This window comes from Phacochoerus africanus, chromosome 10, assembly GCF_016906955.1.
Source record: "Phacochoerus africanus isolate WHEZ1 chromosome 10, ROS_Pafr_v1, whole genome shotgun sequence".
Taxonomy (NCBI): domain Eukaryota; kingdom Metazoa; phylum Chordata; class Mammalia; order Artiodactyla; family Suidae; genus Phacochoerus; species Phacochoerus africanus.
Window position 1 is genome coordinate 69,280,701 of NC_062553.1, and position 12,353 is coordinate 69,293,053.

At 35.2% G+C, this 12,353-nt stretch overlaps 1 protein-coding gene across 8 annotated transcripts in view; it reads right to left on the bottom strand.

Annotated features, from left to right (window-relative positions):
• The window catches only part of ANKRD17 (ankyrin repeat domain 17), a 170,123-nt gene that overhangs the window by 59,801 nt on the left and 97,969 nt on the right, over nucleotides 1-12,353 (bottom strand). For 3 of the 8 annotated variants that reach the window (XM_047798991.1, XM_047798990.1, XM_047798993.1), the window contains exons 8-15: nucleotides 10,710-10,947; nucleotides 8,904-9,095; nucleotides 8,399-8,508; nucleotides 6,690-6,777; nucleotides 4,734-4,861; nucleotides 4,351-4,494; nucleotides 3,840-3,942; nucleotides 1,621-2,373 (exon numbers count right to left, since the gene is read on the bottom strand). In XM_047798991.1, coding sequence (XP_047654947.1) covers nucleotides 1,621-2,373; nucleotides 3,840-3,942; nucleotides 4,351-4,494; nucleotides 4,734-4,861; nucleotides 6,690-6,777; nucleotides 8,399-8,508; nucleotides 8,904-9,095; nucleotides 10,710-10,947 — 1,756 coding nt within the window. Of the gene's footprint in view, nucleotides 1-1,620; nucleotides 2,374-3,839; nucleotides 3,943-4,350; nucleotides 4,495-4,733; nucleotides 4,862-6,689; nucleotides 6,778-8,398; nucleotides 8,533-8,903; nucleotides 9,096-10,709; nucleotides 10,948-12,353 lie in introns of all 8 variants that reach the window. The other 5 variants (XM_047798989.1, XM_047798988.1, XM_047798992.1 and 2 more) reach the window with 3 other exon arrangements.

Consider the following 12,353-nt stretch of genomic DNA (forward strand, 5'->3'; position numbering starts at 1 on the left):
CAAATCATTGTTGATAACTATGCCCGAGAACATCAGGTAAATTCTGATAGTATAAAAATTTTAAAAATATTCATTGGTGTGGAACGTCCATTCTTCATTTAACTGAATATAAACAACAATTCTATACATCCTTTGGTAGTTTATTTGACATAATAGAGAAATAATACCATTTGGATCTGGATTAATGGCCATGAAAATAATATCAAATTTGGGATTTGGAGCTACTGTACTTTAGTTTTCATAAAATAATGTTTTTAAAAGTACATTTCCAATTACTAAAACCAGCTCATTGTGATTCATAGTTATTTTCAAATGTATAGAAAAAAATGTATTTTTCTTAATATAAGAATCTTCATAGTTCTTACTAAAGATTAATAGCATTTTTTCCAATATAATTACTATACCCTCTGAGATTAGGAGAGACTTTCATTTCATATACTACTGTTGAAATGATACTAAAAAAGGACTGGGAAACTTTAGAGCAATTTGTAAGTACAAAACCTGTCTCATAGCTGGTTTCTTAGTTTCTGAATGTCAGCTAAATACCACAACTTTATACAATTTAGTTTTCTTCTTAAAAAAAGATGAAAGCAAATTATGTATCATCTCATCACAACATCTAATGCTATTAAAACAGTTTCAAAGTTAGAAAAAGTCAATTCTCTTTTAAGTATAGACCAAAGAATTAAAAAGGGGAAGAGAGATGATGAAAGTTATCAAAATTCACCTATTTACTCCCTTTTCCTTCCTTTTCAAGTTTTTTTCTTTAGTTTTTTTAATGAATAAAATTGTCTTTTTCAGTATAATATTCTTATGCCTTATAATCCTGTAAAATCTCATTCTACTACTTTGATACAGAACTCACAAAAATTAGGTACCCAAATCTAGAACCATTAAAACAACCTTCTAGAATACTTCTTTCTGTCAATGAAACTAATTACAATGGAATAAAATTTCTCTGGCTACCCATTTAAGGATATATTATTTACGATACTGTCAGGGGATCACACCTTCCCATAACACAATTAGAAAGAAACTACACATTAACATTCACAGGGGATAAAGTCACTGACATACAGTATAATTAAATCCTATTTGGTATGGTAGTTTATTATTGTAAAAGTGTTTTTTGTTTGTTTGTTTGTTTTTAAATATCCATCAGGTGTGAAGTCTGATCCATTAGGATATAAAGCATTTTTGTTCACAAATAAGCTTTCTGATGTATCCTACTAGTTTTGCATTTCAACTTCTATCAATTTCCCGGTTTACTGGTATGAATACAGAAGCCAAAAAGCCAAAATTCTATCAGTATTCTGAACTTAAAGAGAAAAAACAAAAACAAAAAAAAATCAAACATCAATCCAACTACTGAAAAACCTAGATGCCCAGCCTACCCACCTAAGCCAGAAAGTTTCAGCCACTTGTATGAATGAGCTAATCTTTAATTTGACCTGTATCCACCTGAGAATTTCTGAGATTGTGCTAATATTTCTAAAGATATACATGGGTCAAGAGTCCAGAAATAGTTCTCAAGTTGGGTAATGGCAAAAAATTCTGGCACACTCTTACTCGCCTTAAGCAAATCATATTTGATACCTGCTCATAACAATATAAACCCACCTGCCATGATGTCATCCAGCGTGTCATTGAGGGTCTGAGCAGGGCTGGCTACCATTAACCCTTGTTGTGTTTCTGTCAGAATTCCTTGCCCCAGCCCTGCCAACTGTGCTTGGCCCAGTACTGGCTGTCCAACTATCACTCCTTGCAGTTCTGTAAGATTTGCGATGGACCCTGGAGGCAAGGGACCTGCCGCCAGAGGCAAAGCTTGAGGCATGGCCAGGGGCTGGATTGGTGCAAAACCCATCTGAGCAGCAGTCTGCTGGGGTTCATCTTTAAGCAAAACGGGATCCACTTGCTGTAACCGTGCATAGTCTCCCTCGGAAAGCTGCTCTCCAACCCCAACAGGAGTTAGCAGTCCCAGATGTTGGCAAGACTGTTGCTGCTGCTGCTGAAGTTGAATCCTTTGAGCTTTAACCTCTAGATACTGCTTTTTTAGCTGCTGCTGAGTTTTCAGTTGTAACTCTCGTTCTACTTTCTGTAGTTCCTCCAAAATCTTTTGTTTCTTCTGAATTTGCTCCTCCCTTGTTTTGTTCAGCTCCTCGATCTTCTCCTTGGTAAGTTGGTCAGCGTGAGCCAGTTCCAAGGACTGCAGCTGTGCATTCTTTTCTATGGCTTCTTTTATCCTCTGTTCCAGTTCTGTTAACTTTCCCTGAGCCTCTTCTACAATGCTCTCTGGAGACTGATTGGTGATGTAACCCTGTACATCCTGGCTGTTTGCTGGCAAATGGCTGCTGGACTTTTGTTTAGAAGCAGCTGTGTGAAAAAGAAACCCCCTCAGAAGTGCACATGAATGGCATCCTCATTATAGAGTTACTGTTGGGAGGTTTAGTGCCAACAGTTATGCACCAAATTATTATATCCATAGAAGGTGAAAATGCACTGTCAAGGAGTTAAAAACAAATCCACCTTCTTTATCATAAATATAAAATGTATGTATTTTATGTGCATAGAGTAATCTGGGAAATAAATTTCAGAATTTTAAAAATATCACATGGCTAAAATTAGACAATAGAGGGATGCGGTTTGTGATATCTAAGTGGTGCAATTAAAGTAAAATCTAAGGCTATGTGTAGAAAGATACCTCACTTGGTCATAAAGATGTAAAAACTTATCATAAGAACAGAAAAATAATGCTAAATTATTAAGATGTAGGGAAAACTTAAACCTCTATGTCAAGGTTTTTCTACATTTAATAGTCTGTGCCTTTTAAACACACACACATACACACAAAGAGTACTCAAACCACTGAGAAGTACCAGGAAATAAAAATCCAACTAAAATATATGTCTTTGTTGGGGCCTATCATCTTCAAGACTGATAAAGGTAAGATATAAATTCACATATTCACAAAGCTACTTGGCCAGTAGAGAACTGGGATTCAGTTTCCCTGGAAGAAAAGATGCTGAACTACGACATCCACTGTATCTTCTGACAGCCAGGTGAATAAACATATCTGGCTATAGGTATAGCAATCATTTGTTCACTATACCAAGTGAAAAAGGTACCAAGGCTGTGGATTGGTAGTGGTGATTGAAAAGAACTGGTGGAAATACTTAGTATTCTTGTTGGTAAAATAATATAGGTAGCCAAAACCAAAAAATTAAAACCACACTGGTTCCTCAGGTAAAACTTTTTAAAAAGAAAAACTTATTCAAACTGGTAGTTGTAATCTTTTGGGACATAACTTATGAGCATGCATGGTATAACATCCACAAGTCAAATATGGATCTCAGAGTTCTAGAGAAACAAGCAAGCATATCTGAAGTAACCTTGAATTCTTGGTTGAGAAAAGGTATTCCAGATATAAAGTCTATTATTAAACCAGTTACTCTAAAATAAAATTTAATTTTGATCTAGTTTATGAATCTTATGCCTATATCACTTCAGAAATTTTAGTAATTTATAAAAATGTCACCAATTATACACAGTCTAATAGTTTAACATGAATAGAAATGACTAGTTATTAGAGGAAATCATGGATAATCAGAATTGCATCAAAGATGAGCATCTGAATTTCTACTGCTAATACTTCTGATTCCAGCTATTAGTACTAATAACTATCTTCTCTCCCAATAAACATGCTTTTTTCATTGGTTAAAAAATAATCTTTAATTATACCAACCTAGTAAAATAATTTTAAAGTGGCTAGTTTTTTTGGTAATCTTAATCATTTTTACTTGGATAACATGTAAGATACAGTCTTTAGAAGTATAACTGACCTTTATTCCTGATGGGAAGAGTAGTGGCAACATTGGCAGGTGGTTTGTCAGGCTCCTGAGGTGGGACAACCATGGGCAGTGCTTGAACTGGTACACGAGGAGCCTAAGACAAATCAAACTGATTATATTTCTGCTTTTCCTATACTTTCCATTAAGTAATATGCTTTAAATGGAGAATGTTACAAAGAACTATTCAAAATATTTTTCTTATGACATAACCTCAGACAACGACTTATTTACATAAAATATGCTGATATCAAATTATTTTCCCTGATTTTTTTTAAGACTTTTGAATTCACTAGGTTATTCTGGACACACTAAGAAAATAAAGCAAAATCCTATCAATCTAGACTCTGAAATACTATACCAGATATTCATTTACTACATCATGTACATATCTATAAAAAGAACTCATATTCTAAAAAACCCAATCAATTTAGTTTAATCTGGAACTACAGGTGAAAGGAGATAAAGATGATACAATATAAAATACTTTAGTTTAGAATCTTACCCTATTTAAATCGTGGGATGGAGGGGTTAACTGAGTGACATCTGGTGGAGGGGCAGAAAGCAAGTTATTAGGATAGTCCAAAAGATAGCAAACGACGCTTGTATGGCCACCTTTTGCTGCTTCTATCAACATAGTTGAGCCATCCTAAAAGAGTAGATATGGAAAGGGAAAAAAGATCTTTTTAAAGTTAATTTATAGAAGCATTAAGGAAGATAAAGCCGACAGGCCCCAGACACATTAAAATTTTAGGTTTAGTAAAAGAACACTTTCCATAAAATGAAAACACTTGGAATGCCAATAAAAGTGGAACTTAATAGATATTTTGTTATGCTCAAGAGTGAAAATTAAGTCACAATGCTATATGAAACATTTTAATTACATACTTTTAAACGGTGAGTAGGATCTGCCCCATGAGCCAAAAGCAGTTCCACCACTGCCAGATGACCCCCTGCACAAGCCAGGGACAGCACAGTATGGTCATTATTAGCTGTGGTTCTATTCACATTTGCTCCTAAAGCAGACAAGGCATGAAAAATTATGTTAATAGTGTTGTTTCTTAAATTATAGTAAATTTCAAAATCAAAGCATAGTGAGAACAATACAATGAAGCCCCACATATTCATTACTCAGCTCCAATGATTATAAACATGGCCAATCTCATTTCACATATATCCACATAAATTCTTCTCTCCCATCTTGAATTATTCTAAAGCAAATCCCAGCCAAACAGGATATAAGTTCATCCATAAATATTTCAGTAGGCACCATGAAAAGTATAAACATATATTACTCCTAATATAATCATTGTTATAAAAAATAAAAAAAATTTACCTACATTTAATATCTTCAGTGGGAATAATGACTAAAGACTAACAAAAATAAACCACACTGCCCTCTATGGGCCAAATATGGGTAGAATTAACAAAAATAGAAAGTAATAGTAAAAATAAAGTAATAGTAGTATAATCTTTTCTCATCGGGAAATATCTGAGAATAAAAACAGGTATATTTTGATCTCAATATGAATGCATCCCTAATTTGGAGCCTTGTGCTAGGCATGTGGATAATATAAAGACTGAAAATAATTCCATTCTTGAGAATACAATGTGTTACTTATAAACATTTAACACTAGGAAGTGTTCAAATTCCTAAATAATTTGACCAGTTAGATATTTCTGACTTATTTGCTTTATCTATAAACAATTACAACTTGAGACTTGAGAATTTCTGGTAAGAAGGAAATGGTGTATGTTGCCTTTTTAACTGTGTATGGTCTATATAGTCTCTCTTTTATCAATGCTGAGTCAAAAGTAAAATATTTAAAGTTCTTATGTGGTACAGCAAGTTAAGGATCTGGCATTGCCACAGCTGTATTCAATAACACAGGTTGCAGCTGCAGTACAGGTTTGATCCCTGGCCTGGGAACTTCCACATGCCAAGGAAACAGACAAAAGTAAATAAAATAAAATATTTAATCTCCTATACTTAAGAATATGATGAAATATTTAATCTGCTATGCTTAAGTTCATAAGAAAGTTTCAACTTGAACTTAAATAGTAAATACCAACAAAATAATTTAAAGGAAAAATAACATGCTACTTTGGTTTCTAAGGATTTTGGTATTCAAAGTAGAATTAGGAGTTCCTGTCATGGTGCAGCGGAAATGAATACAACTAGGAATCATGAGGATGCGGGTTCTATCCCTGGCCTCGCTCAGTGGGTTAGGGATCTGGCGTTGCCGTGAGCTGTGGTGTAGGTCACAGATGCGGCTCGGATCCTGCATTGCTGTGGCTGTGGCATAGGCTGGCAGCTACAGCTCTGATTAGACCCCTAGCCTGGGACCCTCCATATGCTGCGGGTGCAGTCCTAAAAAGACAAAAAAAAAAAAAAAAGAATAAATGACCATGAACAAAAATGCATATTGGCATACCTTTTCCATTTAAATTTTGAATTTTTTCTTCTTTTTTTGTGCTATATGTATGACTTCCTCTCTATATTTTACAAAGAAGGAAACTCAGGGCCAACAAAATAGAAAAGTGACTTGTCCTCAAGTTAATCAGTAGCAGAAACATCATAAAAATCTAGGTTTCAAGATAGATTAGTACATGAACAGAGCAGACTTTAAGCTATGTAAACCCTCAGAGTTTTACATAGAGAAATTTTTCTTTATCAAAATGTTTTTCAGTAAGGGTGGTACTCAGTGTGACAACTCTTCATGGTTTATCAATTACCCTCTCAGGAAATTTCAGGAATATCCTTTGACCATGTGATACCCCCAAATGTCCTTTATTTCTAAATTTCTTAATAACCAAGGACAGGGGATAGACGCACAAACATACCTTTACTAATTAAGAACTGAACGGTACAAACATGACCAGCTCTTGCAGCTTTCATTAAAGGAGTTCTTCCACCTTCAGATTCATGCTCCTGTTTAAAAACAGATTTCTAGTGAACAGTCATTCTTTTTCATGAAAATCAAAAGAAAAAGAATTAGACTGATTTTTGAATCTAAGTATTTTAAATAACATGCCTTGAGGCAAATTAAGGAACACATTTTAATTTTAAACAATCTCAAACTAGAAACATGCCTATGGAAATAATTTAAGAACTGGAGTTATATTCATGTGATTGTTATGTCCTCATCTAAATCTATCTCGGTAATTTTCCCTTCTCTCTCTACAAAAAGGATTTTCGAACTTGAACAGTGAATGGCACTAGCACAGCCCTCTCCAAACAATCAACATCATTAGCACTAACCTCACCCACTACAAGTGATTTTCTTTTCCTAAGTTTGATCCTATCTGCATGAATTTCTCGAGATATGTCACTTCTTCTCTTTAAAAACTTCCCGTTATCTCTATTATACCTTACATAAACATAACAAGGCTAGTGATAATTTAATTGTAATTAACTAAGTAATATCACATTGCTATATATTTCACAGCCACTGTGGTAAAAACTGGAGGTATAGTTCCTAAGTCGAAGAAGTTCAAAACCTAAAGGAGAAATATGCACATAACTAGATAGACTATAACGTGTTAGAAGTTCTTAAAAGAGTTCCCCAAGCAAGACAGAACTGAAAGAAGCCACAATAGTAATCTAATTTAACCCTCCCCTTTCATAAGTGAGGAAAGAGAAGCTAAAATTTAAGAAACCAGTTAATGGAGGAGCCTGTTTCTGCCTGCATGTGAATTTCTGTCATAAACTATGAACTACTAGTGGAAAACACATTTGCTTGTTTATCTCAGCCCCATGGGCACATACATGGGTACTTATGTTTTACCTAAAATCTACCTTAGTCCCTCACAGGCTAAACTGGAAGGAGGACTATTTTCCCCCACACACACTTGCTTTATTCCTCTCTACATCTCAGGCTGTACTCAGACTCTTTCTTCCAACTAGAGTATCTCTTTTCTCACATCACAATATCTAGCTTTCTAAACCTCACCCAGTCCAAAACATAACATCTCAGAGTACATTTTTCTCTCTTCTGAGCTTCTTTACTCTCTGTACTTTCCCTGTGATATCACTTTATAATCTACCTTATAATGACCTCAGTATTTCATCTTTCTTACTACACTAAAAGTTATTTGAGGAAAAATACTATTTATGAAATACTTATCTTTAAATCCCTTTATTATTTAATAATGTTCTGAATGACATTTCTGAATTTATTTCCTAAGCTACAGTGAAATGCCTCTAAGCCATGTTTGCCTTTTTATGACAAACCAGAAAAGCTTCTAAAAGTAGCTAAATACTTAGGAGAAAATTTGTATTAATTAATATTAATTATTAACATATCAAACACAAAATTTTCCCTTTCTTGAAGGGGGAAAGGGGTAGTAGATTAGACAGTTCTATTAACAAGGAAAATAAGAATGGACAGCAAACAGTGTAGGAAAAAAATTTGACTAAATGAGATAAAGAATGGCTAAAAAGGGCAATATAAAATTAGAAGAAATACCTTTTGTCTCTAATATCCAAGAATTTTAAATCAATTTCTTGTTTTAGTTTTAAATATTAAGATTTAGAAAGTGACAGAACTTACCAGATCTGCTCCTGCCTGAAGTAAGACATCTGCTACATCAGTATGACCATTTTCACAGGCATATGTTAGTGCTGTGTCCCCTGTTGCTGTTGTTGCATGAACATTAGCTCCTGCAGTAGTGTTAGATACACAGCCTTAATAAAAGAATCATAAGACACAAATGTGGATACTGAAATTTCTTCTAGATAAGCCATATCTCCTCAAATTAGACAAAATAGCCTTATCCATTTCTAGAAACAGAGAATATTATCAGCATCTTTAAAAGCAAAAAAGAAAAAAAAATTAGAAATAGATTACCGCTTAAAATAAAAGCTGCAGATACTTCAAATAGCAATAAAGTAAATTATTTATTCAATAAGGTAAATTATTCAGAATACCCGCAAAATCTTTTTCATATTTTTTCTGTACACAGTGTGTATCATACATCAGAAAAAACTCGATTGCACTATATTTTTACTTAAATAAATCATGTAAAAAAACTTCTCCCAAATGCAAAATTGCCTACCTGCAGCTAATAAGTATTTAACTAACTCCAAATGCCCCTCTTGAGCAGCTTCCATTAAAGGGGTGGAGCACCCTAGTTCTATATCAGCTCCTGCCTTAATGAGAAAGTCTGCCACTTCCAGAAAGCCTCCACAGCAAGCCAGAGTCAAGGCAGTTTCTTGAGTTTCTTCCGTCTGTGCATTGATATTCGCTCCTAAAACAGAGATTCTAATTATTTAAAGAAAGTCATTAACTTATTCCAGAGATAAGCAAAACAAGATTATTTCCTAATAAACTATACTTTAAAAAGGAACATTACATTGCTTTACTAATGATAAAGTGCTGCCTGCCTCCACCCCCCACTAAAGAGGCAGTTAAAATAAAACTATCAAAACTACCTCCACTAGTCCATATTTAATGTACACTGCTGGAATAAGATTTACTCTGCCAGAATGTACAAGTCAGGTGATATAGGGACTTAGGATTTAAAATCACATTTCTATTATAAAGATTCAGAATAATGATGATAAAGATTTTGATAAAAATAATAACAGACATTTAATATGCTATTATTTGTCAGGCAACATTGAAGGCATTTTACACATTATTTTTAGCTTTCTTTTTCAGCTAAGGAAATTGAGGTTAAGCAATTTGGTCAAAGTCACGATCTCCTACTACTACCACCATCATCATAGCTAACTAACACTTAACAGACACTATATGACAAAGAGTGTTCTAAAAGCTTTACACATATATAAACTCTCAGAACAACCCTCTCATGACAAGGCTGAGGCACAGAAAGTTAGAAACTTGCCTAAAATTACAAAATTGGCAAGCAGTGGATTTGTGATTCAAACCTAAAAAGTCTGCTCCAAAAACCGTTTTTAAAATTCTAGTCAATACTACCTATCAGTAAAAAGGTTTTTTAAAACTGTGCCATTCCTCTTAAATTCGTCTAAACAAAATTTTTACAACTAAAACAGATAAAAAATCAGATCACAAATAGTTACAAATATGAATAGAGATGGGTGATTACTTTTACACTTAAGGTATCTTTTTTTTTTTTTTTGTCTTTTCTAGGGCTGCACCTGCAACATACAGAGGTTCCCAGGCTAGGGGTTTAATTGGAACTGTAGCCACCGGCCTACGCCAGAGCCACAGCAACGCGGGAACCGAGCTGTGTCTGCAACCTATACCACAGCTCACGGCAATGCTGGATCCTTAACCCACTGAGCGAGGCCAGGGACTGAACCAGCAGCCTTATGGTTTCTATTCGGATTCGTTAACCATTGAGCCATGACGGGAATTCCAAACTAAAGGTATCTTAATACACCAAAGTAACTGCTTCACTTTTCCCCAAAGAAAAGCCCACTGTGTACTGAGCTCCTTAGGCCTGCATTCTGGCATTTTTGTCAAGTTAGTCCTTGTGGCTAGATTTCCCATACTGCATTTAATGAAATGCTAGATACATCAAATATCTATTAATAAGTATTCTGCCCTAAGAGGCACACTCTCTTGATATAACAGCTACAGAAATGTTGAATCCCATCTATGACCCTACAGAACCTACAACCCTACCCCATCCCCAGTTCTATTTTTATTCACACAATACACAATGGCTCTGAAAGCTCTATATTAAAGAAGTTCATTTGATTTTGTTTACCACAGTATGGGGGCTATTTTCAAAGTAAATATTCAAGGTCTTATAACAGTACCTCATTACAAACCTCCAAGAGAGATGAAACAATGAAATTCAATTTTATAAAATTATAACCTCACATTTAACATATATTATACTTTAGTATTTTGATTGGTATTGGTTAGTTACCTTGACCTAGAAGTAATGCCACCATTTCTTCATGTCCTTCCCGAGCTGCTTCCATCAATGGTGTATAACCTTCATCATTGACCTCTTCCAGGCTAGCTCCTCTTTCAATAAGTAAAGCCGCAAGTTCCACATGCCCACCACATGCAGCTAAAGTCAACGGTGATTCAAATGAATCAGCAGGCATGTTCACTTGGGCACCACTGTCAAGAAGTAACCTAGCCACTTCAACATGGCCATCCTAAGTACAAATCCAATTTAAAAAATTAAATCAGCACCATTATAAAAATACTTCTCAATTGCTATACAATGAAGTTTACTGATTTCAATTCAAATAAAAATTAATAAGTCAACATTTAACATTGAATAAGCAAGTATTTATGAGGACCTATTTATATTTCTTTAGAGTAGCAAATAGAAATTGAGCATATAAAACATGTATATTTGGAGTTCCCGTCATGGCGCAGCAGAAACGAATCCGACTAGGAATGACGAGGTTGTGGGTTTGATCCCTGGCCTCGCTCAGTGGGTTAAGGAGCCGGTGTTGCCGTGGGCTGTGGTGTAGGTCACAGATGCGGCTTGGAGCCTGCGTTGCTGTGGCTGTGGCATAGGCCGGTGGCTACAGCTCTGATTAGACCTCCATATGCTGTGGGTGCCACCCTAAAGTGACAAAAGACCAAAAAAGAAAAAAAAAAAGTATTATTTAATCAAGAAGCTTATTAACCATCAGTTAAAAAAAAAATTAAGTACATGAAACAAGAGACTAGTGTGAGATACAAGCAACACTGAAAAGTATAAGCATAGATGCTCAAAGGATAAAGCTTAGAAAGGGCAAGTAGAATTTTCTTGGAAACCATAAGGACAACTACAATTTCAATCAGGCAGAAAAAAAATTTGCAGTATTTTTTGGAGGAGTGGGGATTTGAGCATGATGTGTTAGGGAAAGGGAAACACAGTATGTACATGGTGCTTCCTTTGTTGCTCAACATTGAAATGCCAGTGAAAATTAATAAAAGGAAAAAGTTTTCTCATAATATCTTCTACCTCCTTTACCGGTCTCCCTTAACCAGTTTTCCTCCTACTGGCAACTCCAAAGCTCTCTTTTCCCTTCTTTCTTCCTTTCATATTCTTTTTCCTTGTATATCTTACCTCATAGACATTTCATTTTCTCCTAAACTGTCATGTCCATTTTTGCCTTGGACTTGCCATGTCTTCTTACTATGATTACTTTGTTCTTTTTTTTTTTTTTTGATCTTTTTTTTTTTTTTTGTCTTTTCAGGGCTGTACCTATGGCATATGGAGGTTCCCAGGCTAGGGGTCTAATTGGAGCTATAGCCACCAGCCTATGCCAGAGCCACAGCAATGCCAGATTCGAGCCGCATCTGCGACCTACACCACAGCCCATGGCAACGCCGGATCCTTAAGCCACTGAGCGAGGTCAGGGATAGAACCTGCAACCTCAAGGTTCCTAGTTGGGTTCGTTTCCACTTCGCCAGGATGGGAACTCCACTTTGTTTTTCTCTTAGCTCAGAATTTTCTTCCTCCACAATCAACTCCTACATTTCCTTTGAAGTCCAGTTTAAAATCTCAGTCCCTTAGCAAGCCTCCAAATGTCTGGCCCGAACTAATACCTTTCGTCTACTTATA